Raw genomic sequence first — 24,869 nt, forward strand, 5'->3', positions numbered from 1 at the left:
TGCTGTGATATTTAAAGGCCTCACACCATGTAGTTACAGGACTTATTGCACAAATCCCACCAATGTGTCTTAGAGCTGTAGACTGCATTACCAGGCAGATGGACTCAGTTCAAATTGACTTTATTTTACTTTAAATACCTGTTTGGGGCATACTAGAACAAATAGATTAAAGGCATACCATCCCTTCTTGAAGTCAATCTATAGGATAAGGCACTGGCAGTGTGAGGAGAAGCAGAAGACTCCTTAATTCCAAGCCGCATGTCTTTCCAGAGTTCTTTTTATCAGCTCTGCCTTCAGGTTTGGGTGCTGATGATTAAACTGTAAAAGCCATATTACGTTTCTGCAAACTGACTCCCCTTCCCCTTGCAGAATTTCACTACCTAGCCTATCTGTTTCTGAAAACGTGTGAGAACTGGATACAGATATTTTAGGGCCCTTCCCTAAATTTTGTATAGGATTTTCCCAAAAGACTCCAAGTACTTTGCTTTAGAAATCTTTAAAACAAATGTGAAAGGAAGATGTTGTATATTATACCTTTGATGTTTGGGTTACAAAATTGAGCATATATTTAGGTGATCTCATTGAACTCTTGAGCCAGGAATAGGCTATGGTGACCCTCCAGTGTTTTTTTTTCTTGTCCTTTAACTTCCATAGCCAGCATAACGAGTAATGACAGATGATGTCCACTACAGCCACCTGGAGATGCTAGGCTGGCCTCTCTATTGTGCATCTGGTGTTGTCTCCAGAATCAGTGGTAAAAGCTGAAATCTGTTTAGTGAATTCAATAAAAAATTGATCAGACCTTAAATCCCCATCAAGAGCATAACACTGTTCATCAGCTATACAAGCGTTCTCACTTAGTCTCTTTATCTCTCTGGGTCTCTTTCTCACCCACACAACCTGTAGCTAGAAAGAGATCAGCTAACAAACAACTGGAGACAGTAGGTTGAAAAAGGCCAGAGCAGAACACATGCAAATACATTTGCAAGGGACATGTTTCCTCAAAGCTGCAAATTAGGTTTGAAGTAAAATGCCAGCCAAATTTTTGGAGTGATCCCCCGAAGCCTGAAAACCAGTTCAGATGTTTTTGTCCATCTGCTTGTGCATTGGCAGGAATGGTTTGCTTCAGGGGTGAGCAATGTTTGTGTCCCTACAGTTGTTTTTGGAATGCAGCTCATCTTGTTGTTCATTGCTGGCTCTGGCTGCTAGGAGCTGATGGGAGTTACAGTCCAACACCATCTGGAGGGCAACAAGTTGCCTGTTCACCCACTCAAATTAGAAGAGGAAATCTGAGGAAATTTGTAAGCTTGCTCTGTGAGGAGGTGTGGACTTGAAAGGTGATAGCTGTGCTCACAGAAGGCAATATGTGGAATACTTTCATCCAGAATGTGTAGTTAAATGGGAAAATAACTTGGCTGAAAATGAGCCATGACTGAGCTCATACATTCAAGTTAACATGGGTGTCATTGACTTGTTCATTTAGCAGAAATCCTTGTTAGAAGGAGAATGAGCATTCAATCTTAATTCAAGTTTTTTGTTGAGAAAGGAAAGAACAGTTTGGGAAGTTGAGACAGAGGGCATCTTCACACATTATGCTGGCTGTAGATGTTACATGTATATATGGACATCTTTTCAACCTGTGCCTGGAAAACTGATTGTTCCATATACCCATATACACTGATTCTTAAAGATGCATGCTCATTTGTGTGTCATGCCCACATGTTACATGTTTGTCACAAAAGCGCAAGTATAACATCAGAACAATTCTAATGGTTAGACTCTAACAAATTATGTGTTCTATAGAAGGATATCTTTAGAAATCTAATAGTTCTTCAGCACAGAAGTGAGGAATCAATGCATCCCATATGCTTACGGCACATTATATTTCAAAATATATTTAAAACCAAAATTACTCAGAAGTTGACAGAAGCATCCTTCCTCATACTGTTTCCTCATTACACTTCCTTACAATTGTGTACATTTGTGATTCACTGACATTTCATAGTAAATATTTTACAGTATAATTTAGAAAAAGTAAAGTGTTATCACATTTGATTAATTAAGTACAATATGTCTTTTAATTTGTGAGATCTGGAATCAGGGGGGTGTAAATGGTTTTAACTTTTATCTCTGAGTTATTTATTGTCAAGTGTTAGATATAAGAATGAAATTAATTGAGTGCATTCACCATTATGAAATGGTTTAGCATGAAAACTAATGATGCCTTTACTGTTTGCAGATACAAAACTGACTTTTAAAAATGATCTTTCATGAAGGAAGTGTGGGAGAATGTGGGCAAAAACTGGTTGACTAAATCAGATGCATAAGAGTGGTTGCTAAGGAGTGCTACAATCTCACATCAGATGAGTGATTAAGAAATGGATTTAACCAAGCCACTGAGCATCTAATGTATAGCATTGCACTGCTGACAAAAGCATAGTAATGTTGTTATTAATGTGGCAAACAGTCTCTGTAAATTCATCAGAAGCTTCCTGCTACTTATTGGCTGAGAACCATTGAAATTATGAATCAACATATTTCAATGCCTACTGTTGTGTTCAGTTGAACACGTGTCCAGTCACTTTGACATTAGCATGTTCAGAGTGAAATATATCAAATTCTTCAATTGGCATTCAAAAGTATGTGAAGGTGCTACAATATCTTCTGCTGAAAATAGGATGTTTTTCATTTTCCAAAAGATATGCTGAATGCTATATAAATTAAAGACAAAACAATTCCTTGCAGATTTTGATGCCTTTTAACCCATAGGCAGTAAAGCATGTCACGTATCCAACAAAGAATCAAAAGGATAATAAAGAAATACATTTATTAAGACTTGGGAAGCTGGTGCATAATGAGTATGTGTTGTTAAATATCTAGGAAGTAACTTGGCACTGATAAGAGGAATTTGAAGATACTATTTTTGGGCTTTCCTTTAAGAATGCATTGCAAGACATCTGTCAAAATATATGGGCCATCTATTTTCAGGACATATAGTTGAAAGGGGAGAAATGGAATGGAAGAAGGGGGAGAGTTTTTAATGTTCTTCTTCTATTAACTGACCAAAATTAAGACTGCTGTCAGGTAGTGCAAAGCCAAGAAGAGTTGCTGCATGTTAACACATTTCTTGAGATCTGCAGGAGAATGAGATACTAGAGAAGAAATGGAAGAGTTTAAAATGAACTTAAACTTGAAGTGAAGTATGGTGCCAGTGCTAAGAGCAGTAGAAAGAAGAAAATCTACCATAACATGAAGCTGTCAAATGAAACAGGGCAGCATGAATATAATCTCCTAATGAGAGTGACAAAAACATTTCTTTAGATTTCTACCTGATGCTTCTTTGATGTTTCTACATTTATTGATGTTTCTACTTCTATTATAATCTTTTCGTTTACATTAAAAAAACCAGCAAATTTTAGCATTAGAATGCATATTGGGAGGTGCTGCTCTTGAAAAAGTAAGAGGCCCACATCATTGTTGTCCCTCCTCTCCTAGTAAAGTCTTGCAATACTTATATAGCATAATGTCTTGCAATCATTAGCCAATGAAATGGACATGAGGACAAGAAAACACATAGTGCAGTTGCTTCTCACATTTTATATCACTTGAGAGAAGAGAAGGAAGAAAGGAGATGCAGGCTTGCTATTTTTGATTGCTGCCCTTATCTGCCATGAAACATAGTTTCAGCCTGAATGTCATTCTTTCCTGTCCTGTGGGAATAATGCCTTCTTCCCTAGAAATACATCACCTAATGCCGAGAATGTCCAAAATTTAAAATATATTATATAAAACAAATAGCTACAGACTCATTCAATCAATTTGTTAAGCTTTTGCTTTAAGTGGTTTTCATTTTCTTGCCATCAGTGGAACATAAGTTTCAGTCCACTTTTTCAGGCGTTGGCATGGAATCATATCCTGGAATCCTGTTGATGCTTTTCACCAGCTCTTGAATTAATGGCACAGCAATGGCGAGGAAAAGCAGACAAATCTGCAGATTCCAAGTAGCCTGTTTCTCCAATGTCTTTCCTCTTTCACAGCCTCTGGACCTGTTGCCTTATTTGCCCTGTTGCTACTACCTACACTGGTGTGGTTAGACTAGCTTAATGCACTAACAGGATTCTGGCCTGATTGTAACTATAAGTGTGCTATGCGTATGTTGGTTCTGTTTGATTAAGGCCCTTCTGAACATAGGATGGCCTGAATGAATTTTGAATATGGTTTTACACTAAGACAAAACATGTTAATTTTTCTGTCATAAATAGGTTTGGAGGAGTGTAAAAAGTCAGAGAAAGAAAATAGGATGAGTGTGCTTCAAGGTCCCAATTGGGCAGGGATAATATAGGCTACTGTTAGACGTTAGACTGTTAAACTTTGGAAGAGTTACTTATTTGGACAACCAAGTCCCTGAAGACCTAAGCCATCAGGGTTAGTAGTCATGCAGGTTAGGGGTTTCTGTTTTAGTAAAAACAACAACAAACCAAAACACATAGTTTTTTGTGGGTTTTTCGGGCTATGTGGCCGTGTTCTAGCAGAGTTTCTTTCTGACGTTTCGCCAGCATCTGTGGCTGGCATCTTCAGAGAATGAAGAAACCAAAACACCTTCCCCAAGGTCTTGACAAAATCCAGAAGCAACTGTGTGCATGACATCACACAGTTGTTGTTCCTTTTCAACCTGTCAGGGATTGGAGTTGATGGCATTGAGGTCACTGCCAACTATATGATTCTGTGATCAATACATGTACTTCCCTTTCTTCAGCTTTCCCACCAGTCCCTTAAAGCTCCTATTTAGCTTGTATGAGGGATATATACTTAGTGGTGAACTGTACATTTCCATGCAAAGAGTCTCCTTAGTTGGAGGCCTTTAAACAGAGGCTGATGGTCACCTGTCAGGGGTGCTTTGATTGTGAGTTCCTGCATGGCAGGGGGTTGGCCTGGATGGCCCTTGTAGTCTCTTCCAACTCTATGATTCTATGCTCACCCTTCATTAGAAGAGAACAAATATTCAGAGCTGAGTATAGCATTTCCCTTTTCCTTTTTTCTAATTTCACACCAATCCTTTAAACTTTTGTTTAGTTTTATATGAAAATGAAAGTGGCCAAGAGGCAGATTTCCCTTTTCATCAGTTTCTTTTTTGTTTCCATAGATCCAAAGCTTTTTCCTTGTAGCCTGTGAAAAGAAATACTGAAACAGGAGAAAGATGTTACCATGTGTCCCTAGTGCCCTGTTGTAAGCTTGCAGGGCCAGACTTAGGGAAAGAAGAAGGTAGTACCTTTCTCCTATTTCATGAATAAAAAATGACTGTAATGCCAAATGAATCTTATTTCAACACTGACAACAGGTGACCCTTCACACTATACAATTATAGCACCATTATTCCACTTTAAGTGGCATAGTTTCATACTGGGCTTTGGATTTGGTGAGGTACTAGAGCTCTCTGCCTGATAATATTAAATGCACTTCCATAAATTACAAATCCCATAACTCCACAGGATAGAGCCATGGCAGTTACAGGGTAATCATACTGCTATACAGTGGGCCCTTGGTATCTACTGGGGTTTGCTTCCAAGACCCCTCATGGATACTAAAATTTGTGGATGTTCCAATCCCATTAAATACAATGGCATAGTAAAATGTATCCTTTATATAAAACAGCAAAATCAAGGTTTATCTTTCAGAATTTATATATTTTAAAAATATTTTTAAGCTGTGGATGGTTGAATCCATGGATAAAGAATCCATGGATATGGAGGGCTGACTGTAGTTGAGTAATGTGAAAGAGTCCAAGGACAGTCCTTGACTACACTTTAAGGCAGTAAACTAGCAGGCACAGGGCAAGCCAAGTGTTTTACCACAGAGCTTTGTCCCTCAGTGCCTTGCACCATTTCCCAAACATCTACTGCCTGAGCTGATGCTTGCCTCACTATGCCAAACAGTAGGGCTGGCCCTGTTTGCACAGTGTAATAATCCATGAGACATGATTTCCCAGCTTGTAGTTAGACACATTTATTCTTTAATTTAGGGGAAAGTAGGGTCCACTTTAAGATTTGGTGGCTTATTTAAAAAAAATGAGCTGAAGATTTCTAATGTACTTTAGGGATTCTGAAAGCTTTTTCTCATATTATATGGCACAAATCTGCACCTAGCCGCACCAGGGGAAAGGACCTTTCAAGTATAAAAAAGACAGGAAAGGACATGGAATGAAGAACAAAGGATCAAAATATATGAACAAACAATATCATCAAATAACATGAAAATGTATTTGAACAAAGGATGCTTGCACAGTAACTTACTGTTATAAGCAAAACAAAGTTTACTAAGTTAAGAGGCAACATTCAAGTGTCATATATATAAGTAATGCAAATATATGACAGTATTTATGAAGGAGGTGGAGATCTGCACAGGGGACAGTTTTCCACCTTCCCCAGCTCTCCTGCAGGTCATACTCCTTTCCCCAAGCATACCAAAATGTCCTCTTTTTCCCTTTCAGTTCGCCTCCAAAATAGTGACAAGATGTGACTTTGTGTCCCTTTCTGCCAACATTTTAGAGGAGAAACAGAAGGAAAAGAAGGCTTTGGAGACTGCAGGGTTCTGAATGGGTTGGGGGTTGGAGAAGGGTTTGTGTGTGTTGGCAGTTCCTTGGGGCTTTTTGGACTGGTGGTGGGTTTGGTTGGACAATAAAATGGAGTAGAGGAATTGCATATGGTCCATGGACAACACTTTCCCCATTCCTGGAATAGATGAAACTAGGGGAAGCTCAAAGATAACAGGACAGAAGCAGTCTAATTATCCACAAATCAATATACCCAAACAAGGTAGCTGCTATTAATGTAGCACTTTTATCCAGTAGCTGCTATCTAGGAGAAATATTGAGAAATAGCCAAGGTTCATGGTATATAAATAAATATTCACTAAAGTATTTCATAGCAGAAAAATGTTCAGTTAGCGGCACAGAATGCAGTCGAAGAAAGTTTCCATAAACTGATAACCTTATCAGAAGAAATACTCTAAGAGGATCAAGGTCCATAGTATAGTGAAACACCATGGACCTTGTTCTTCTTTGAGTATTTCTTCTGATAATGTTATCAGTTTATGGAAACTTTCTTTGACTGCATTCTGTGGCACTAATTGAACCTCCTCTGCCCATCATCAGTGTAATTGTACATATTCTCTGAAGGAACCTCAAAATGATATCAAAATCTAGGGTTTCAACTATTTACAGGCATCCCACCTTTTCAGTGATCATCTCTTTTCTAGGATCAACTCTTTAGTCCTCCACTCGGTGCATCCCACTCCTCTCAAAATCTCACCCCATCAGAAATATCTTCATGGGAAAGGGGTTGGATGGTTGTGCGCTTCATTCAGAGACTTGTTTTCCTTATCCTACACACCCCCATCTATCCCTGACTCCTCTTTTTCTCCCAACCAAGCATCCTAAGTGTATGTACCAATTTCTTGCACTCATAGCAGCCTCACTGCTGCCCTGTGTTCCACATTTCAATTATTTCTGGTTTATGACAATGCTGTGGTCCCTAGCTTATCAAATAAGTGTTGGGGGAGGATGTGCATACATTACGTTCGTCAATATTTGGATGAAGTTTAGCATATCTTAGAAGTATGCAGTTTAGTGCATCTTGTTTGGGTTTATAGGCTTGGGAATAATTGGACTGTATATATCACATGGTATCCTCATGACAACCCACACTTTGCCCAGGTTCATATACTCATTAATACCCATCATTGTGTACTTGATCTGCTTATATATTTGCTTCTTGGACTGTTTACATTATTTATCATTTAGTAAATCTAGGGTTGCTTAGAACAGTTGTTTACTGTGTGTAACTATGTGCATTTAATTCTTTAGTTGTTAATCTTTGGGCCTAATATATCTTCCTGTGTTTGATATTTGCCATTTGATACTGTTTGTTCGTGGTTCGTTATTCCAGGACATTTTCCTTTCTTTTTCTTTTACATGCCTGAACTTGTCACTGAGAGAATGTATTGCACTCAGTGCATACTCCCTGACAAGCCTTCCTAAAAATATATATGTTTGCAAATATGTGGTATTCACACTTTACATTTTCAAGTGGTACATGTAAAGTACATTAGGGTATACACTTTTAAAATGTCATGTATGTGCTTCATGTACTCTAGAACTGTTAGTGTTTTGCTTTTTTCTTTAGCTGATTTTAATGCAAGCCCTTCAGCTGGTGGTTCTCAAACTTGGTGGCCTGTGACCTATAGACACCTATTGCTACTGGACCATGGGAGGCTGTTCCTGTCCCACTTATTGTTCTGTAGTATTTTACAGTGTATTTTATACTTGCCTAAGTGGGAGGAAAGGTGGCTCATGGGACATTCTGTCTATGCTGGGCCACATTGTCAAAATAATGTTTGAGAATGCCTTTGCGCTATGCATTTCTGTTGCTTATGTTTAAAATGTGTTGCTTCCCCTTAATCATGCATGTTAACACCTCCATTTTTGTGCAGATTGCAGTCCCACTCCTGAAGAATCCAGTCCAGGTATGTCTGTATGGGTTTCTTTGCTTCATGGCTTTTGGTTCTGGGAGGGAAAAAACTGCAAATAAAAAAGAGTTTCTTTGCATTTATAACAGAGGCCTTTTGCTGATGCTGAGTTGTATTTTACTTCATTAGCAAAAGTATAATGTTAGGTTAGTAGCTGGGAAACCTGAAGGCAGGAAAAAAAAGGACATACTGATGGAATCGGACTTCTTGGCCAGTTAGTTTTGACACATAATAATTATGTGACTGAGCATTTCTAAATGTTCTGGATGAAGAAGCAGTCAGACATAGCTGCTACTGTGTGATTGTGACTAGTGCTGCCTCTCCTGGGTGGTTATACAGTGCTGGTAACATTGAATTACCGTAGGCCTTATGGTCAGAGGCTATAGATAAATGCCTCTCTACTTGGTGGCAGGTGCCATCCAAGAAGCTTTTATGTGGCCACTGCCAACCACCCATCTGAATCTGACCTGATTTAATTTACAGCAAACAGTCTGGAGATCAAGAACTAAAACTACTTACTGTGCTAATAGACTGATAGTATTTTTACTGGAAAATCTAATATGAGCCCTGCTTAAAGTACACCCATTTAAATCAGCCAGACCTAATTTTTTACGACTAGCAAGTCCCATTCTTTTCAGTAAGTTTACTGTAATTCAGTGGCAGCTGATGGGTTCCCTATCAGCAAGGTAGTGGTGAATCAACTCCAGTTTTTAAATTCGATTGTAAAAACTCAACAAGTTGCTGAGTCTAGTTTGTACTAAAACCTGGAGCAGAGTCATCATCTCAGCCAGCAGTCACCTCTGCCTAAATATGATCATCGTTGTATTTATTTATCACTATTAGTATTTCTATGGGGATTTTCTGTATATAAAGCATTTGGTAATGATTGCTTTATGTTCCCTCCTTTTTACAGCAATCATGAAAAGTAGGCAAGGCTAAGAGTATGTCCCTTCCAAACTTTATAATTCAGAGGAGACATGGACCTGTGTCCTCATTCACACATGCTTGCACCATTTCTTAGAGGAAATTCGGTCTTTGTCCCAGCTGAGATATAAGTCATTCTGTACATTTCTGTGGGAATGGGAAAACATTGTATTTTTCTTGGTCATTTTTGAAAAGCAAAACAATGTTGATTTGTAATTGTGTGTATTATGGGTTTTTTTAAGTTTCCATTTGTTTTAGCAACATAAATACTTATTATAATTATTTGGAGTGCTGTCAATTTATCTAGGCTATTGTAAATAAACTATTATGGATTTCTGTATGCCAGAAATAGCAGTGCCTGAAAAAATTATTCTCTGGCATTTTTTAAATGGCTTGGCTTATGAAAAGGCCTTTGGGACAAATTTTTCAAAGAACAATCTTTATTTTTAATTGTACAGATAGACATCTTGTTTAGAGTACTAGTTTGTTTTGGAAAATGAATCACAAAGAACAACCTTCTTCTTGTGAGAGGAATCTGTGTACTGAAGAACATAGCCAAATGATTTCCATGAATTTAATTTTATTTTGATTATCTACAAAATGGGACACAGAAACCAATTGCTTATTTTGAGCTTTATTTATGAAAATAAACTTTCCATAATTGCACTAAGTCTGAATCTAAGTCTCAAGGAGCTGAGAATAGTATTTGCTTTACATTTTTAAAAATCAAAACTATTGTCATTCCAGGCAAACATGGTATGACCTTTTCTGCTATGAATAATTAGAGATGTCCTGCTTAATGGTTTGATATCCTGGAAGAAATGTTGCAGTGTATCCCACTTAGGACGTTCCTCTTGTTAAAGGGTATATTATCCACACTACAGAGTTATAGGACTTTGATACCACTTTAACTACCATGGCCCCATACTGTGGAATTCTGGGATTTGTAGTTTGGTGAGACATTTAGAATTCTCTGCTGTATGTTAGTGTAGTGCAACAGAGCTCACCAAATCTTGTGATTCCATAGGACGGAAACATGGTAGTTAACGTGGTATCAACGTCCTATAATTGTGCGGTGTGGACACACTCAGAAAGTTGACTTTATACAGCTTGTAAAGTAAATCACACATCCTACTTTGCACATAGAGCATATATGTCACTGGACACAATTTCTAGTTAGCTGAAGGGTTAAAGAGTAACCCCCAAGATCTGGAGATCTGTCAAATCTATGGTCTTTTCCAACTCTGCTCTCTAGACACACCCTGGGTTTGCTACTCCCAAAGGTAAAGTGTATGCTTGTGACCAGTGCAGTCAATGTGACTGAAACAGAATGGAAATGTTGAGATAAATAAAATAAAATAAAAAATAAAATAAAATAAACATAAGCAGAATAGGAATGGTAAAGGACAGAACCAGATGTTGGAAAAGTGTTTTTGTTTTGTTTTTTACTACAGTTCCAAAATTCACTGACTGACATGGCCAGTCCTTTTTGCTTATTGTATTTGTCTCCTTCTCACAAATGAAATATTGTGGTTTGTTTTTCTTTGAAAATTAATACGAGTTTTTCTAGATTAGCATTCTGGATCCTCATGTGTACTTCAGAATATATTTCTTTGGTGCTTGTGTTAAATTAATTTATAAGGGAAAGTCATTATAGTGACAGAAAGTTGCTGTCCAGAAGAAATAAACATTTGACATAAAATGTACCTCTTGACAGTGTTACTAGCTTTCTACCTTCACCCAGTGCAGATGTAATAGTCTTGCCTATTGGGAAGAGATAGGAACAAGCTGAAACTCCTTTCTCCCTCTTCCGTGCAAATCTGTGCAAAGTATTAACTGTGATGTAGCATTACATCTCCACCAATATTAACCATGGCTAATATTAACTTAGGGTAGCTTTAAGCACAGCTTGCAAATCTGTTTCAGATCATTGTTTCAAAGTGCCTTTTAAAATTAACTTATGTTAATATTAGCCATGCTTATCATCCATATAACCATAATGCTGCATAGACAAGAGAAAGGAAAGGGGTATATACAAGCCACTGATTCACAGCCAGTCACGTAACTGTAACTAAGAGGCATGTTACCTTTGATCTGTTTGTTGTTGTGTGCCTCCAAATTTTTCTGACTTAGGGCAATCCTAAGACTAACCTACCATGGGGTTTTCTTAGTATGTTTTTTCAGAGGGGCTTTTCCATTCTCATCCTCTGAAGCTGAGATTTGTTCTCAGCTGCTCTTATATCTGTGTAAACTGGTTGTTTTTCTTGTAACACAATAAATCTTATTCTTCTGAGAATGAGAGAGTGTGCCAAAGGTCACCCAATGAGTTTCCGTGGCCAAGCCAAGATTCAAACCCTGGTCTCCAGAGTAATAGTTCAATGCTCAAACCACTATGCCACACTGGCTCTCACCTTCCATCTGTAGCAGCCTCTAATTTAAATTACAAGCTGACCGATTAACAAAGGACAAGCATTTATAGTCATGCTATCTTTTTCCTTTTTGAAATTATAGGTGAATGGAGTGAAGCGCTTTACCCTCTGCTGACAACACTCACAGACTGTGTGGCCATGATGAGTGACAAAGCAAAGAAAGCTATGGTCTTTCTCTTGATGCAGGATAGCGCCCCTACAATAGCTCTTTGTTTGAGCCTTCAGTACCGGAGGGATGTTGTCTTTTGTCAAACTGTAAGCAAAAAAGTAGAGTTTATTCATTAGACTTTGGATATGGGTGTTGCTATGAAATATTAACTTTGAAAACTGAGAATGTTTACACATTGTTGACTGCCTAATGTAAAATGCATTTCACCAACTTTGGTTGGTTTGGGAGCTGCAAACTCTCTTTCACTTGAAGAGCATTGTCACATTTATTCATGCTCTAGAGTAGCATTCCATTTGGATTATTCTAATGCAGCAGAAGCTGGTGACCATGTCAATGAGGTGGTGAGTCTCCACCAGGTTTTGGCCTTGATATTTAAAGGAACTCTCCAGGGGGCTGAACCATATTCCCCAAATAAATTGAGCACCTTAGATAATGCCTTTCAAGTTCAGACTATAACCCATAGTGAATTCACATACATGGAATATGTCACAACTGTAATGATGAATCATGTGGGGCTGCCTTTGATAACCTCTGTGTCATGCAGTATGCTCAAACTACCTTATTGATAGGCACTGGATGTACAGAACACATCTCACCATTGTGTTTGGTCCACTTCCAAGCATAATATAAAAAGTGCTAGTGCAAACTTTTGAAACTTTTATGATTTAGGTCTCAGGACCTGTATGCATGGGCCAAAGGGCTTGTATCCCCCCCCCCCCCAGCCTGGCTGGATGGCACAAGTCATTAGCTCTGGGCTGGGATCAACTAGTCTGGATGCCGATCTGGCACTCCCAGTCTGATCTTGGCTGAAGGAGGCCTTAATCTAGTCCAAAAAGACTGGCTATTTATCACAGAGTTTCCAGAAAACTCCGCTGCAACAGCTGACAGACTGGAGAGCACTGTGTACCCTGTACCTGCCACCACTGTTGCGTCTGTCACGAAGGCCCCCATTGCAGCCTCTGAGTTCAGAAGGATGTGTGTAAACATCTGCCTGTTGCTATGTTCTTCCAGGGACTGAGCCATTTGCTCAGGCCCTCAGAGACCCTCAGAGATTTGGGTGAAGGTCAGGTAGATATTGACTTGGCATAGGGTCTTTTGAATGATGACATTCCAATGTACAGCCTTTTGAGTGATGAACACTGGCAAGAGAGGAGAAAGGAATATACAAGCCATTGTTTCACAGCCAGTCACTTAAGTGTAACCAAGAGGCACACTATTTTTCATCTCTAGCAGCTTTTCATTTAAATAAATGTTGCCTTCCCTGTACAGCTCACCTGGTCCTGAATGTCTTTTCAAATAATATTTTACCACAGGCTTTTCCTTGCTTGCCAAGAGTTTTATTTGATGTTCATATTTATTTTTAGTTCTGCTTTGTTTTTAAGTATTTATTGTCTTTGATGTTGGTTGTTTGTATTTGGAGGCAATGGGAGGAGTCCCTATGGAAACCCATTAGGTTTAAAAAATGTAATATAAATTCAGGAAATAAATAAAATATTGGCCTCCGAAAAGTGAAATGGCAATTGTAAAGTTGTATGGGGCCCTCTACAACTGTGTCACATCTGCTGGTACAAAGAGAACACAGCAATGTGAATACACAGGGGGGAAAAGTGGTATCACCCATAGTATTCTGCATGTAGCTTACAACAAAACATCAATGGTTAGTAGAGCCAAGAATTGCTCTTCTGTAAGCAGTCTGATGTATTAGCATAAAGACTTTGGAAGGTCTGAACAAACATTTTCAATTACATCATTTCTGTATTCTCTTGTGCAGCTTACAGCCCTTATCTGTGGATTTATTATCAAGCTGAGGAACTGTCTGCATGATAATGGATTCCTGAGGCAGCTTTACACCATTGGCCTGCTGGCACAGTTTGAAAGCCTTTTGAGCACTTACGGTAAAAAACCACTGAATGGAGCAAGCATTGCAATAACATTTATTACTTACTGAATTCAGTCCAGTGTATTGGTAGGTTACATGCATTGCTATTCAATAACACAAAGAACAGAACAGAACCATGGAACAAAGTTATATTTTATATATGCAACAGGATATGATATGGGGGCTGTCCACACTGCAGAAATAGTCCAGTTTGGCACCATGTAGCAATAGCAAATACATTTCTATACAGCTTATCAGTGCATTTAAGCACTCCCTAAGCTGTTTACAATGTGTAAGCTAATTGCTCCCAACAAGCTGGGTACTCATTTTAGTGACCTTGGAAGGATGCAAGCCTGAGTTGAGCGTGAGCCCCTGGCTGGTATTGAACCCACAACCTTATGGTTTGTGAGTGAGTGGCTGCAGTACAGGCATTTAACCACTGCACCACTAGAGCTCTTCCATTGCTCAGTGCTATGAGATTCTGGGAATTGTAGTTGTGTGAGGCATTTAGCCTTCTCTGTCAGAGCGCTTTGGTACCACAATAAATTACAGTTCCCAGAATTCCATAGCATTGAGCCATAGTAGTTATTGGTGTCAAACTGGATTACTTCTGCAGTATGGGTGCAGCCTGAGTGTAACTAAAAGCAGAAGGAAATGTTTTTATGTTAGTATAATTAATTCAAATCCAAAAATTCTGCAGTGAGCACTATGCATACTGTGTGTTTCTGAGACATCAGTAGAACAGCATTTGCTCCTTAACAAACCAATTCTGAAATGCAGAGATTTTTCAAAATGTCTGCCTAGTGCTCCACTTTTATTTTTATATTAGTTTTGGAAAAGTTAAAAAAGCATTTGGGCACACTCATAAACCTTTGCATGTAATGAAGGTAATTTGGAAAATCGATTATTCTTTCGACCGCCCTCATATCCATTTAAAAAAAGATTGGAGGGTCTTTCAGGATTGCAGCAATTTTGGAAATTTTGAAACAAATTACAGGGAAAACTCTTGAGTGAATTTTGCCAGTTGCATTAGAAACACCTCTAGGAATATAAAAGAGGGATGTGGGGGTGTTAAAAAACTTCAGTGTTATTCTACACAATTGCCTTAAAATCTATTTGTTAAGTGCCCAATAACATAAAAGGCATAAAAAAGCAAATGCATTTGAAATAAATTAATGTTACAGCTAAGCAACAATGACTAGGAGGAGAATGACATGATTTATTTTGCTAAAAGTCTTTCTGAGCTCCAAATTTCAAATGCCAAATATAATTTGGAAAAAATATAATATTTTAAATTCTGAATTCGGTTTGGCTCCCCTTTTGGAATTCAGACTTGGGTCTGATCAATCAGTCCAGATCAATCAAGACCCAATCCAATCTGGTATCTCAACACACTTTATGGTAGACTATCTATCTTTGTACCAAGACTTCTAAAATATGCATGCTTCATAGTGTCTTCTCCTTAAATTCTCTTCTTTGATCCATATTCAAGAAATTTTACTGTCTTCTGAGTCAAGCCCTGGTTCATGGTTGGTCATTGGCTGTGGTCTGTATTTTGGAAAGCTGTATTTCCTAAACTCATCACTGGACTTAATGCTTGGCCATGTTTCTTGTGATGGTGTTCACAGAAGTCTGAAAATTAAGTACAATTCATCTTCAACAGTTGTCCCAGGAAAAAGAAGTCTTCTAGCTGTCATTCTGAAAAATATATACTCAACTCCCCACCTGTAAAAATATATACTCAACTCCCCAATTTATGTTGAATGTTTTGTTGGATGATCCAAGGAGATTATCTGGAGATTGATTATTAACTGAGATTTAGAATTCCAGGTTGCCCAGTGCCTATACTCCCCCATTCACTTGCATTGGCAACCCATCATATTTAATTTTCTTGTTTTTTTACACAATGACATGAAATATAGACATTTGGTAGACTCTAAAGATAGCATTAATCCAGCCAAATTTTCAGACAGATGACTTCAACATTTTTGTGCTAGGAACTTGGAAAGTTTCCTGTTTTTCAAAATAACAAAAACAGTTATTAAAAGTTGTTAACTGTTGAACTGCATCAGAGAAGAGCAAAGGCAAGCAACAGCATTTGGCAGAGGCAGGTAGGAAGACAAATAGGCAGGGTATCAGTGTTTGGATGCTTCTCGTGCTTTGAGTCAGGATGGTGGGCACAGAGCACCAATCGGATATGATAATAACTTATTTGAGGATGTTATTTTTCCTTAATTGTACCAGCAACCCAACTGGTGAAATTCACTGAATCAAAGAAACAAAACATGAGAGGACTGCAAGTCTCAGCAGCCCTAGCGGCATAACCAGTGGTGAGGATTTTAGGGATTGCAATCCAGCAGCATAAGGAGGGCTTCATGATTGCCTTCTCTGAAATAGCAGGTGAAGAGAAGAGGCTTACTAGCTGTCCAAGGGGAGAAATCCCTTTAACAAAATCACCATATTTCCCATAAGACACTTGGTGATCTTGGCTGTTGTTAAAGAGACTGCTCTCATGGCTATCTTCTTACACTTTATTTATTTATTTATTTATTTATTTATTTATTTATTTATTTATTATCTTGCCGTTCTTTCAGTGTGGGACTCAAGGTGGCTTACATCATAAATTAAAACAAAACATAGCCAAAACTAATCAGTTATACTATTAATTTAAAAATTAATAACAAAACAGATAGCTACTGTATAGTAAAACCCAGAGCTGACTTTAGAAATGCAACAAGAAAAGGAGAAATAAGTATGTGTCCTATTCAGAAATACCCCAAGACTTCCTTCTCTTCCAGCCAGGGTGCTTCTGCCATCCATCAGCTGTGGCCACTGGTGGGAAGGGGCTACCTTCTGGGTCTGGTGGGGCTACTGGCTAGTTGCCTCCCTTTCCTGCTCAGCCAGCAGCTCCGCCAGACCCAGAAGAGGTTGCGAAATGGTAGCAGCACCCTACCCCCTACAGTATGGCTATTGTTCTTTGACACTAGGTTTTGATAGAGAGAAAGAGAGAAATACCATACTTTTTTATAATCCTATTTACATTTGCTTCCTTTAGGTGAAGAGCTGGCAATGCTAGAGGATATGAGTTTGGGGATAATGGACTTGAGGAATGTAACATTTAAAGTAACTCAGGCCACGTCGAATGCATCTGCTGACATGCTCCCAGTCATCACAGGAAATCGGTAAAAAGAACGGGAGAAGAACAGGGAGAGAGAAGTTTAAAAGCAAATCCTGAAAAATATGGGATTTGAATGACATGTGCAAAAGCAGGAACTTGGGCAAACATGGTCCTGTACTATACAGAAACATTTCTGAAGCTGTTTTTAATAGATGCTAAGCCATTAACTTGGTTGTTTTAGCTAGGAAGAAAAGGCTAGGAAAATGGCTCAAAATCCAAGTTCCTTTATTTCTTAGAATATTAGATTCTGCATCTGAAACTTTAGATGCTATATAGGTATTACCAGCTCAAAAGTGATTTTTGAGGAATATTGTTTAGTCAGATATGTTTGCTTGTATATACAAAATAATATATACAGTGTGGAAAACAAATTGGCCATCTTCATAATTATTATGAAGAGAAATGTTTTGCATACAGAAATTTAGTACATTGCCTTCTGGGCTAGCCATTAGAAAATAAGGTGGCAACATCATCTACGGAATACAATTTTATTTTATGTTTGCATACTGGGAGGAAATGTTGCCATTATCATCAGTTTTTCTGTTCACTCAGAATTCTGTAATAATGGTACATTTCCTGTCTCTTCATTCCCTGAATGTGGAAAATATTAGGCCTTTGGAATGACCAGTCCAAGTAGAATATAAACATGGGGAAAGGGATTGTGGAACTTGAGCGACAATAAATTTGTGGTGGTTAATCCCCTAAACACAGAACCCCTGCATACCAGTAGGCAGAATAAAGCAGCTTCCTCAGGCAATAATTATGAGATGTCATAAAAGGACAGCAAATGGTTAATTATGAAGTTTGCTGTTCTTGTATTTTTAGCATCATACTTTTAAAGAATGTTTCTTAAATTTTTTAAAAAAGACGTTCTGATTTGTCTTCCTTGTTCAATATTCCGCTTTTCTGATTTAAAACAGTGATGGATTTAATGTGCGAATTCCCTTACCAAGCACCTTGTTTGATGCACTGCCTCGTGAGATTCAGAGTGGCATGTTACTACGAGTTCAGCCTGTTCTCTTCAATGTCGGAATCAATGAACAACAAACCTTAGCAGAGAAGTACATATACATGTGTATTCTAATTTTTTCAGATGTTTTATGTTTAATTGAAGATAGATAAATTGTTCTGTCTTCCTCCTAGAAATATATTGATTGACATGTAAAATCAAGTTAACTACACTGGTGCCTCGGGTTACGAAATTAATTCGTTCCGCCATTCCTTTCGTAACCCGAAAATTTCGTAACCCGAAAAATAATCCATTAGCACTGGAAAGCCTATAGCTGCACTTTGCAGCATTTGAATTTCGCGCCGAAATGAATTTCGTAACCCGAAAAATATTTCGTAACCCGAAACAGTTTTTGCCAATCCAACTTTTTCGTATCCCGGAAATTTCGTAACCCGATCATTTCGTATCCCGAGGCACCAGTGTACTTCCAACTGTACAAATGATGGCTCAGGAATTGATAGGGTGATACCAAGTTCCTGCTGGAAGGATTGACTATATAAGCGGTGGGTCCTTGGTATCTGCTGGGATTTGGTTCCAGTAGCACCCATGGATACCAAAGTCTGTGGATGCTGAAGTCCCATTATATATAATGGTATGGTGAAATGGTGTCCTTTATAATAAAACAACAACAACAAAATCAAGGTTTGTTTGGGTTTTGTTGTTGTTGTTTCAGAACATTTTCAGCTGTGGATGGTGGAATCTATGGATGCAGAATCCATGGATACAGATAGCTGAGTATTGTATTATTTCAATTTCTTATGTTTTTATTTTTCATCACTCTACTACAGCTATTATGTAGTATACAAACTATCCTTGGAGCTGCAGTTACATCAAAATATTCATATTATATTGCTGAAATAAATATTGTACAGTATTTATTATGTGCATTTTTTGAGGTGACTTGATCAACCTCAAACAGGGGCATGCATTAGGCCTGTACAGTGCATCTGGTCTTGCTTTCATGGCCCACAAGGTGCCATATAGAAAGTCTTTATATGCCTCATTGTTGAGAATCCGTCACCCTTCATAGATGTGAACAAATGTTTCAACTGTTTTTATTTTATTTATATTTAAGTATTCCGAGCCACATTTAAGGATAATGCCAACATAACGTGCCATATGTAAAATAATATATAGTAGGCTGGATCTAGGCTTAGTTCTGCTAAGAGAGGTGGGAGTCTACTACAGACCCCCAAGTCAGACTGAGGAATTGGATGATATCTTTCTAGAACAGATGACCACACAGTCAGAAAAGAGAGATGTAGTAGTGATGGGCGACTTCAACTATCCTGATATTTGCTGGAAGTCAAACTCAGCAAAATCCTTAAGGTCTAGCAAATTCCTCACTTGCCTGGAAGACAATTTCATGGTCCAAAAGGTGGAAGAGGCAACAAGGGGGTCAGCTATTTTAGATCTGATCCTAACCAACAAGGATGACTTGGTTAATGGGGTGCAAGTGGTGGGATCATTAGGTGGAAGTGACCATGTTCTCCTGGAGTTTGTAATACAGTGGAAAGGAGAAGCCAGGCAGAGTCAGACACGCATCCTAGACTTTAGGAGAGCGGATTTCAGTAAACTTAGAGAAGTATTGAGGGAGATTCCATGGTCAGAAATACTAAAAGATAAAGGAGTTCAGGACGGATGGGACTTTCTCAAAAGGGAGATACTGAAGGCACAATTTCAAACAGTTCCAGTGAGAAAAAAAAACGGGAGGTGTCTCAAGAAACCAGGATGGATGACTAAGGAACTTTCAACCGAGCTAAGTTTGAAACGGAACATGTATAAGAAATGGAAAAAGGGGGAAATCACGGAAAAGGAATTCAAAGAAATAGCAGGCATGTGTAGGGGTAAAGTCAGAAAAGCTAAAGCGCAGAATGAACTCAGGCTTGCTAGAGAGGTTAAGAACAATAAAAAGGGCTTTTTTGGATATGTCCGCAGCAAGAGGAAGAAGAAGGAAACGGTAGGGCCACTGCGTGGAGAAGATGGCAAAATGCTAACAGGAGATAGAGAAAAGGCAGAATTACTCAACACCTTCTTTGCCTCAGTCTTCTCAGAAAAGGCAAAGGGTGCTCAACCTGAGGATAATGGAGCAGAGGACAGAATAGGGGAATTTCAGCACAGAATAAGTAAAGAGATAGTAGAGGAACACCTTGTTAATCTAAATGAATTTAAGTCTCCGGGACCAGATGAACTCCATCCAAGGGTATTAAAAGAACTGGCAAAAGTAATATCGGAGCCATTGGCAATCATATTTGAAAACTCCTGGAGAACAGGAGAGATCCCAGCAGACTGGCGAAGGGCAAACATTGTCCCCATCTTCAAAAAAGGGAAAAAAGAGGATCCCAACAATTATCGTCCAGTTAGTCTGACATCAGTTCTAGGAAAGATTCTGGAGCAGATCATTAAACAGAGAGTCTGTGAACATCTAGAAGGCAATGCCATAATCACAAAAAGTCAACATGGGTTTCAGAGAAACAAGTCATGCCAGACAAACCTAATCTCTTTCTTTGATAAAATTACCAGCTTGGTAGATGAAGGGAATGCTGTGGATATAGTATATCTTGATTTCAGTAAGGTCTTTGACAAGGTTTCCCATGACATTCTTGCAAACAAGCTTGTAAAATGTGGGCTAGACAAAGGAACTGTTAAATGGATCTGTAATTGGTTGACCGGCCGAACCCAAAGGGTGCTCAACAATGGCTCCTTTTCATCCTGGAGAGAAGTGACCAGTGGGGTCCCACAGGGCTCTGTCCTGGGCCCAGTGCTATTCAACATCTTTATCAATGACCTGGATGACAGAATTGGGAGCATACTTAACAAATTTGCAGATGACACCAAATTAGGGGGAATAGCTAATACCCCAGAGGACAGGATCAAGATTCAAAATGACCTGAATAGACTAGAAAGCTGGGCCAAAGCTAACAAAATGAAATTCAACACGGAGAAATGTAAGGTATTGCACTTAGGGCGGAAAAATAAAATGCACAGATATAGGATGGGTGACACCTGGCTGAATGAAACTACGTGTGAAAGGGATCTAGGAGTCCAAGTAGACCACAAGTTGAACATGAGTCAACAGTGTGATGCGGCAGCTAAAAAGGCCAATGCTATTTTAGGCTGCATCAATAGAAGTATAGTGTTTAGATCAAAAGAAGTAATAGTGCCACTGTATTCTGCTTTGGTCAGGCCCCACCTAGAATATTGTGTCCAGTTCTGGGCGCCACAATTCAGAAAGGACATTGAGAAACTAGAGCGTGTCCAAAGGAGGGCGACAAAAATGGTGAAGGGTCTGGAAACCTTGCCCTATGAGGAACGATTTAGGGAGCTGGGGATGTTTAGCCTGGAGAAAAGAAGGTTAAGAGGTGATATGATAGCCCTGTTTAAATATTTGAAAGGATGTCATATTGAGGAGGGAGCAAGCTTGTTTTCTGCTGCTCCAGAGAACAGGACCCGGAACAATGGATGCAAGCTACAGGAAAAGAGATTCCACCTGAACATTAGGAGGAACTTCCTGACAGTAAGGGCTGTTCGACAGTGGAATGCACTTCCTCGGAAGGTGATAGAGTCTCCTTCCTTGGAGGTCTTTAAACAGAGGCTGGATGGCCATCTGTCAGGGATGCTTTGATTTGGATTTCCTGCATGGCAGGGGGTTGGACTGGATGGCCCTAGTGGTCTCTTCCAACTCTACGATTCTATGATTCTATGATCCTTTGAAATCTGTGCGATAAGTTAGTCATGATTAAAACTCCATTGATTTTTGTGGGTTTGCTGTAAGCATCAGCAAAGTCTGCATCCAGTCCAGTCTAAACACAGAATACAATCTCAAAATAAAAGCAACCATTTAAAACAGCTGCCTGTGGTATGTTAAGGAGAATACTACAATCTTATCAGATTTAGCATGAATTTAAAAATGGAGCTTGAAGGTGCTCTCCTAGCTTTCCGTGTTTGGAAAGTGTTAGAACTTTGCAGTGATATACTCCTTTCTTAACATATCCCTTTTGTTTTTTAAAGATTTGGAGACACCTCATTACAAGAAATGATTAACATGGAAAGCTTAGTACGGCTGAATTCTTACTTTGAGCAGTTCAAAGAAGTTTTACCTGAAGACTGTAAGTTTTAAATATTCATATCCAACATTGAAACTGAATAATAACTTCTGTGTATACAGTGAAATTTGTTATAATGATGAAAGGTTCCATCCAAGTGCACTGAGATTTTCTTTTGATTTCAGGAAGTATATTCAGCAGGAGCTGATGAAATAATAATTTTTAAAAACTTCCACATGCTGTGCATAGAAGAGTTATAACTTAGCATGCTGATTTTAAACATGCCTGTGTGGCCACACACACGATATTGTAGACAAGACTTCAGTGTATGTGAATGAATATCAAAAAGGGGAGGGGGTACTTCTGAATTTTCATAACCTACTCATTTGGTTTAGTTAAAGAACTGTCAGCATATTGAAGTGCAAGGTGCATGTGGTGTGTGCTTAACTCAAGTCTGTTGCAAGTCAAGGATAAAATGGTGAGACTGTGGTCAGGGTTGAATTTTAAATTTAAAACCAGCCCACCTTCACAGCTGCTTACCTCTGCTCAGCCTGTCTCCCAAAACACTTTTCTCCTGGCTGGCTTGGTGGACTGCAGGAGAGATGAGGAAACCATTGGTATGGGAAATGTGTAGTACCATTTACCCATGCCCTCTTTTTGTTCTCAAAGTCAGAATTTGTGTGTGTGTGTGTGACTGATGTAGGATTCAAATCATATCAAGATGCAGTTACACTTTCAAACTTGGGGGGGGGGGCTGGGGGAACTTGAAGTAATGGTTAATATAATTATGCAAAGAGATGTAACTACCTGTAGAGTGAGTGAGTGTGTGTGTGTGTGTGTGTAAAGGCTGATGTTTCTAAACCTTAAATGTTGTTTTTCTCAGACACAATGCTATTGCTCATTCTTGCTTCCTTAGGTCTACCTCGATCTCGTAGTCAAACGTGCCTCCCTGAACTTTTGCGATTCCTTGGACAGAATGTACATGCAAGGAAAAATAAGAATGTTGATATTCTTTGGCAAGCTGCTGAGGTATTTATGATCATTTCTTCATTTGAACAACATTTTGATGAATTTATGTCAGCTGTGCAGGTCTTCACACTGCCAAGACATGTCTCTTGTATGAAGTATCTCATGTGGGCAAGCAGCAAATCAGAAAATTGAACTTGCCTGCACTTCTGCTGTCATAGTGCTGTGTTGCATTTCCTAGGCGAGGGACACACATTAGTGCTATGGGAGCTGCAACTATGCTTTCTTCAGGGTCTGTTTTTGGAGAAAAATAGATAGGAATGATGAAACTACACTGCCATGGCAGTGCTAATTTCCTCCTTTAGAGAAAAGCAGCAATGCCAAGGTAATCTGTTTTGCCTCTTTTGACAGGTTTGGCTATAAGACAACCTTGGATGAAGTGAGAACATTTGTTGCTGCTGGTATCAGTACCTTTGCTGTAGTGGCAGCTTGTTGGTGTCTCACAGTGTGCATTGACGGTGTAACAGCCATCATGAGTTGCTAGCATTACTGCTGCTCTGACTAGTTCTTGGCCTTGACCATGGAGGAAGGCGTGGTTTCCAAAAAAGTTGTAGGACAAGAAGGAATTGCTTACTTGGAGGATGAGAGAGTTTGTAGCCTTGCTAGCACTAGGTTTCTTGAGAAGAACCAACTTTGCCATTTCTTTCCTTCTTTAAGAGCACATAGCCATAGCTTGTTGTCAGGATGAGGTCCTGCTGTGAATTCCTTTAGTAGCATACAGTGAGGGTAGAGTTTAAGAGCAGAGAAACACCTCAAGTGAACAGAGTAGTTGTGGGCTATCATTCCTAGACGTTTCAATAACTTGTTAATTATTTCAAGCCTGATTATAACTCCACTGGCATCTCATCTCTATTGTTTGTAGAGTCATTCTCTTAATACTTCTGGAGTGGCTGTATTCAGTCCAAGTGTGGCTTCCATTGTCATTGGTATCGCAAATCAGTTCCAGGTTTTAATCCACTTCAGTGACAGGGAAGCCACCAGCCACTGCTTCCTTGCATTAAAATGGAACTGATCACCTGTATTCTCCTCTAGATTTGCCGCAGACTAAATGGGGTCCGGTTTACAAGCTGTAAAAGTGCCAAGGACAGAACTGCCATGTCAGTGACTCTGGAGCAGTGTCTAATATTGCAGCATGAACATGGAATGGCTCCACAAGTCTTCACACAGGCCCTGGAATGCATGAGGAGGTAAGGATGAATCTGCTCAGTGGCCACGTTTCGAATCCCGGAGCCATGTAAACTGCAGATGGATGGTTCTCTCCATCTTTGATGGGGATAGTTATATAACAAATATAACTATCAAGGAAGAATAACCACATGGACTACAGCTGCCTGACTTAATTAATTTTTTATATATAGTATCATTTTTTGTGTAATAAAACTGTGTATTTTTTAAAAAGCTCTTCTAGAGAAGAAAATATTTTGTTTTGTTTTAAACTCTTATAAGGATTTATGACTGTGGCATAAAGAAAAGAATCAAAGAGTATGCAGTTTTGCTGCTCTACCAGTTTGAAAGCTTTGTTAATTGTGACATTGCCTTGCTTGCTATTTTCTCATTGTCCCTAGATGTGATCTGTATAATTATTTGCTGTCTGAAGGATACACATCTGCAGGTTGCATTGGTTTGCTATGCTTTCCTCTTCAAGCAATACAGTTTGCTTCTTCAGCAAATTGTCATTATGAATGT

General features: G+C 38.9%; 1 protein-coding gene across 11 annotated transcripts in view; it reads left to right on the forward strand.

Moving 5' to 3' along the window:
• LOC149319325 (inositol polyphosphate-4-phosphatase type I A) overlaps window positions 1-24,869 on the forward strand; it is a 134,665-nt gene that overhangs the window by 95,589 nt on the left and 14,207 nt on the right. For 9 of the 11 annotated variants that reach the window (XM_089511474.1, XM_089511479.1, XM_089511476.1 and 6 more), the window contains 8 exons: window positions 8,488-8,520; window positions 11,959-12,131; window positions 13,817-13,940; window positions 16,980-17,106; window positions 18,023-18,163; window positions 22,123-22,220; window positions 23,074-23,186; window positions 24,216-24,370. In XM_089511474.1, coding sequence (XP_089367600.1) covers window positions 8,488-8,520; window positions 11,959-12,131; window positions 13,817-13,940; window positions 16,980-17,106; window positions 18,023-18,163; window positions 22,123-22,220; window positions 23,074-23,186; window positions 24,216-24,370 — 964 coding nt within the window. The remainder of the gene's footprint in view (window positions 1-8,487; window positions 8,521-11,958; window positions 12,132-13,816; window positions 13,941-16,979; window positions 17,107-18,022; window positions 18,164-22,122; window positions 22,221-23,073; window positions 23,187-24,215; window positions 24,371-24,869) is intronic. The other 2 variants (XM_089511481.1, XM_089511478.1) reach the window with 1 other exon arrangement.

This window comes from Sceloporus occidentalis, unplaced genomic scaffold (assembly GCF_023333645.1).
Source record: "Sceloporus occidentalis isolate IW3139 unplaced genomic scaffold, rSceOcc1.0.p SCAF_2, whole genome shotgun sequence".
Lineage (NCBI taxonomy): Eukaryota > Metazoa > Chordata > Lepidosauria > Squamata > Phrynosomatidae > Sceloporus > Sceloporus occidentalis.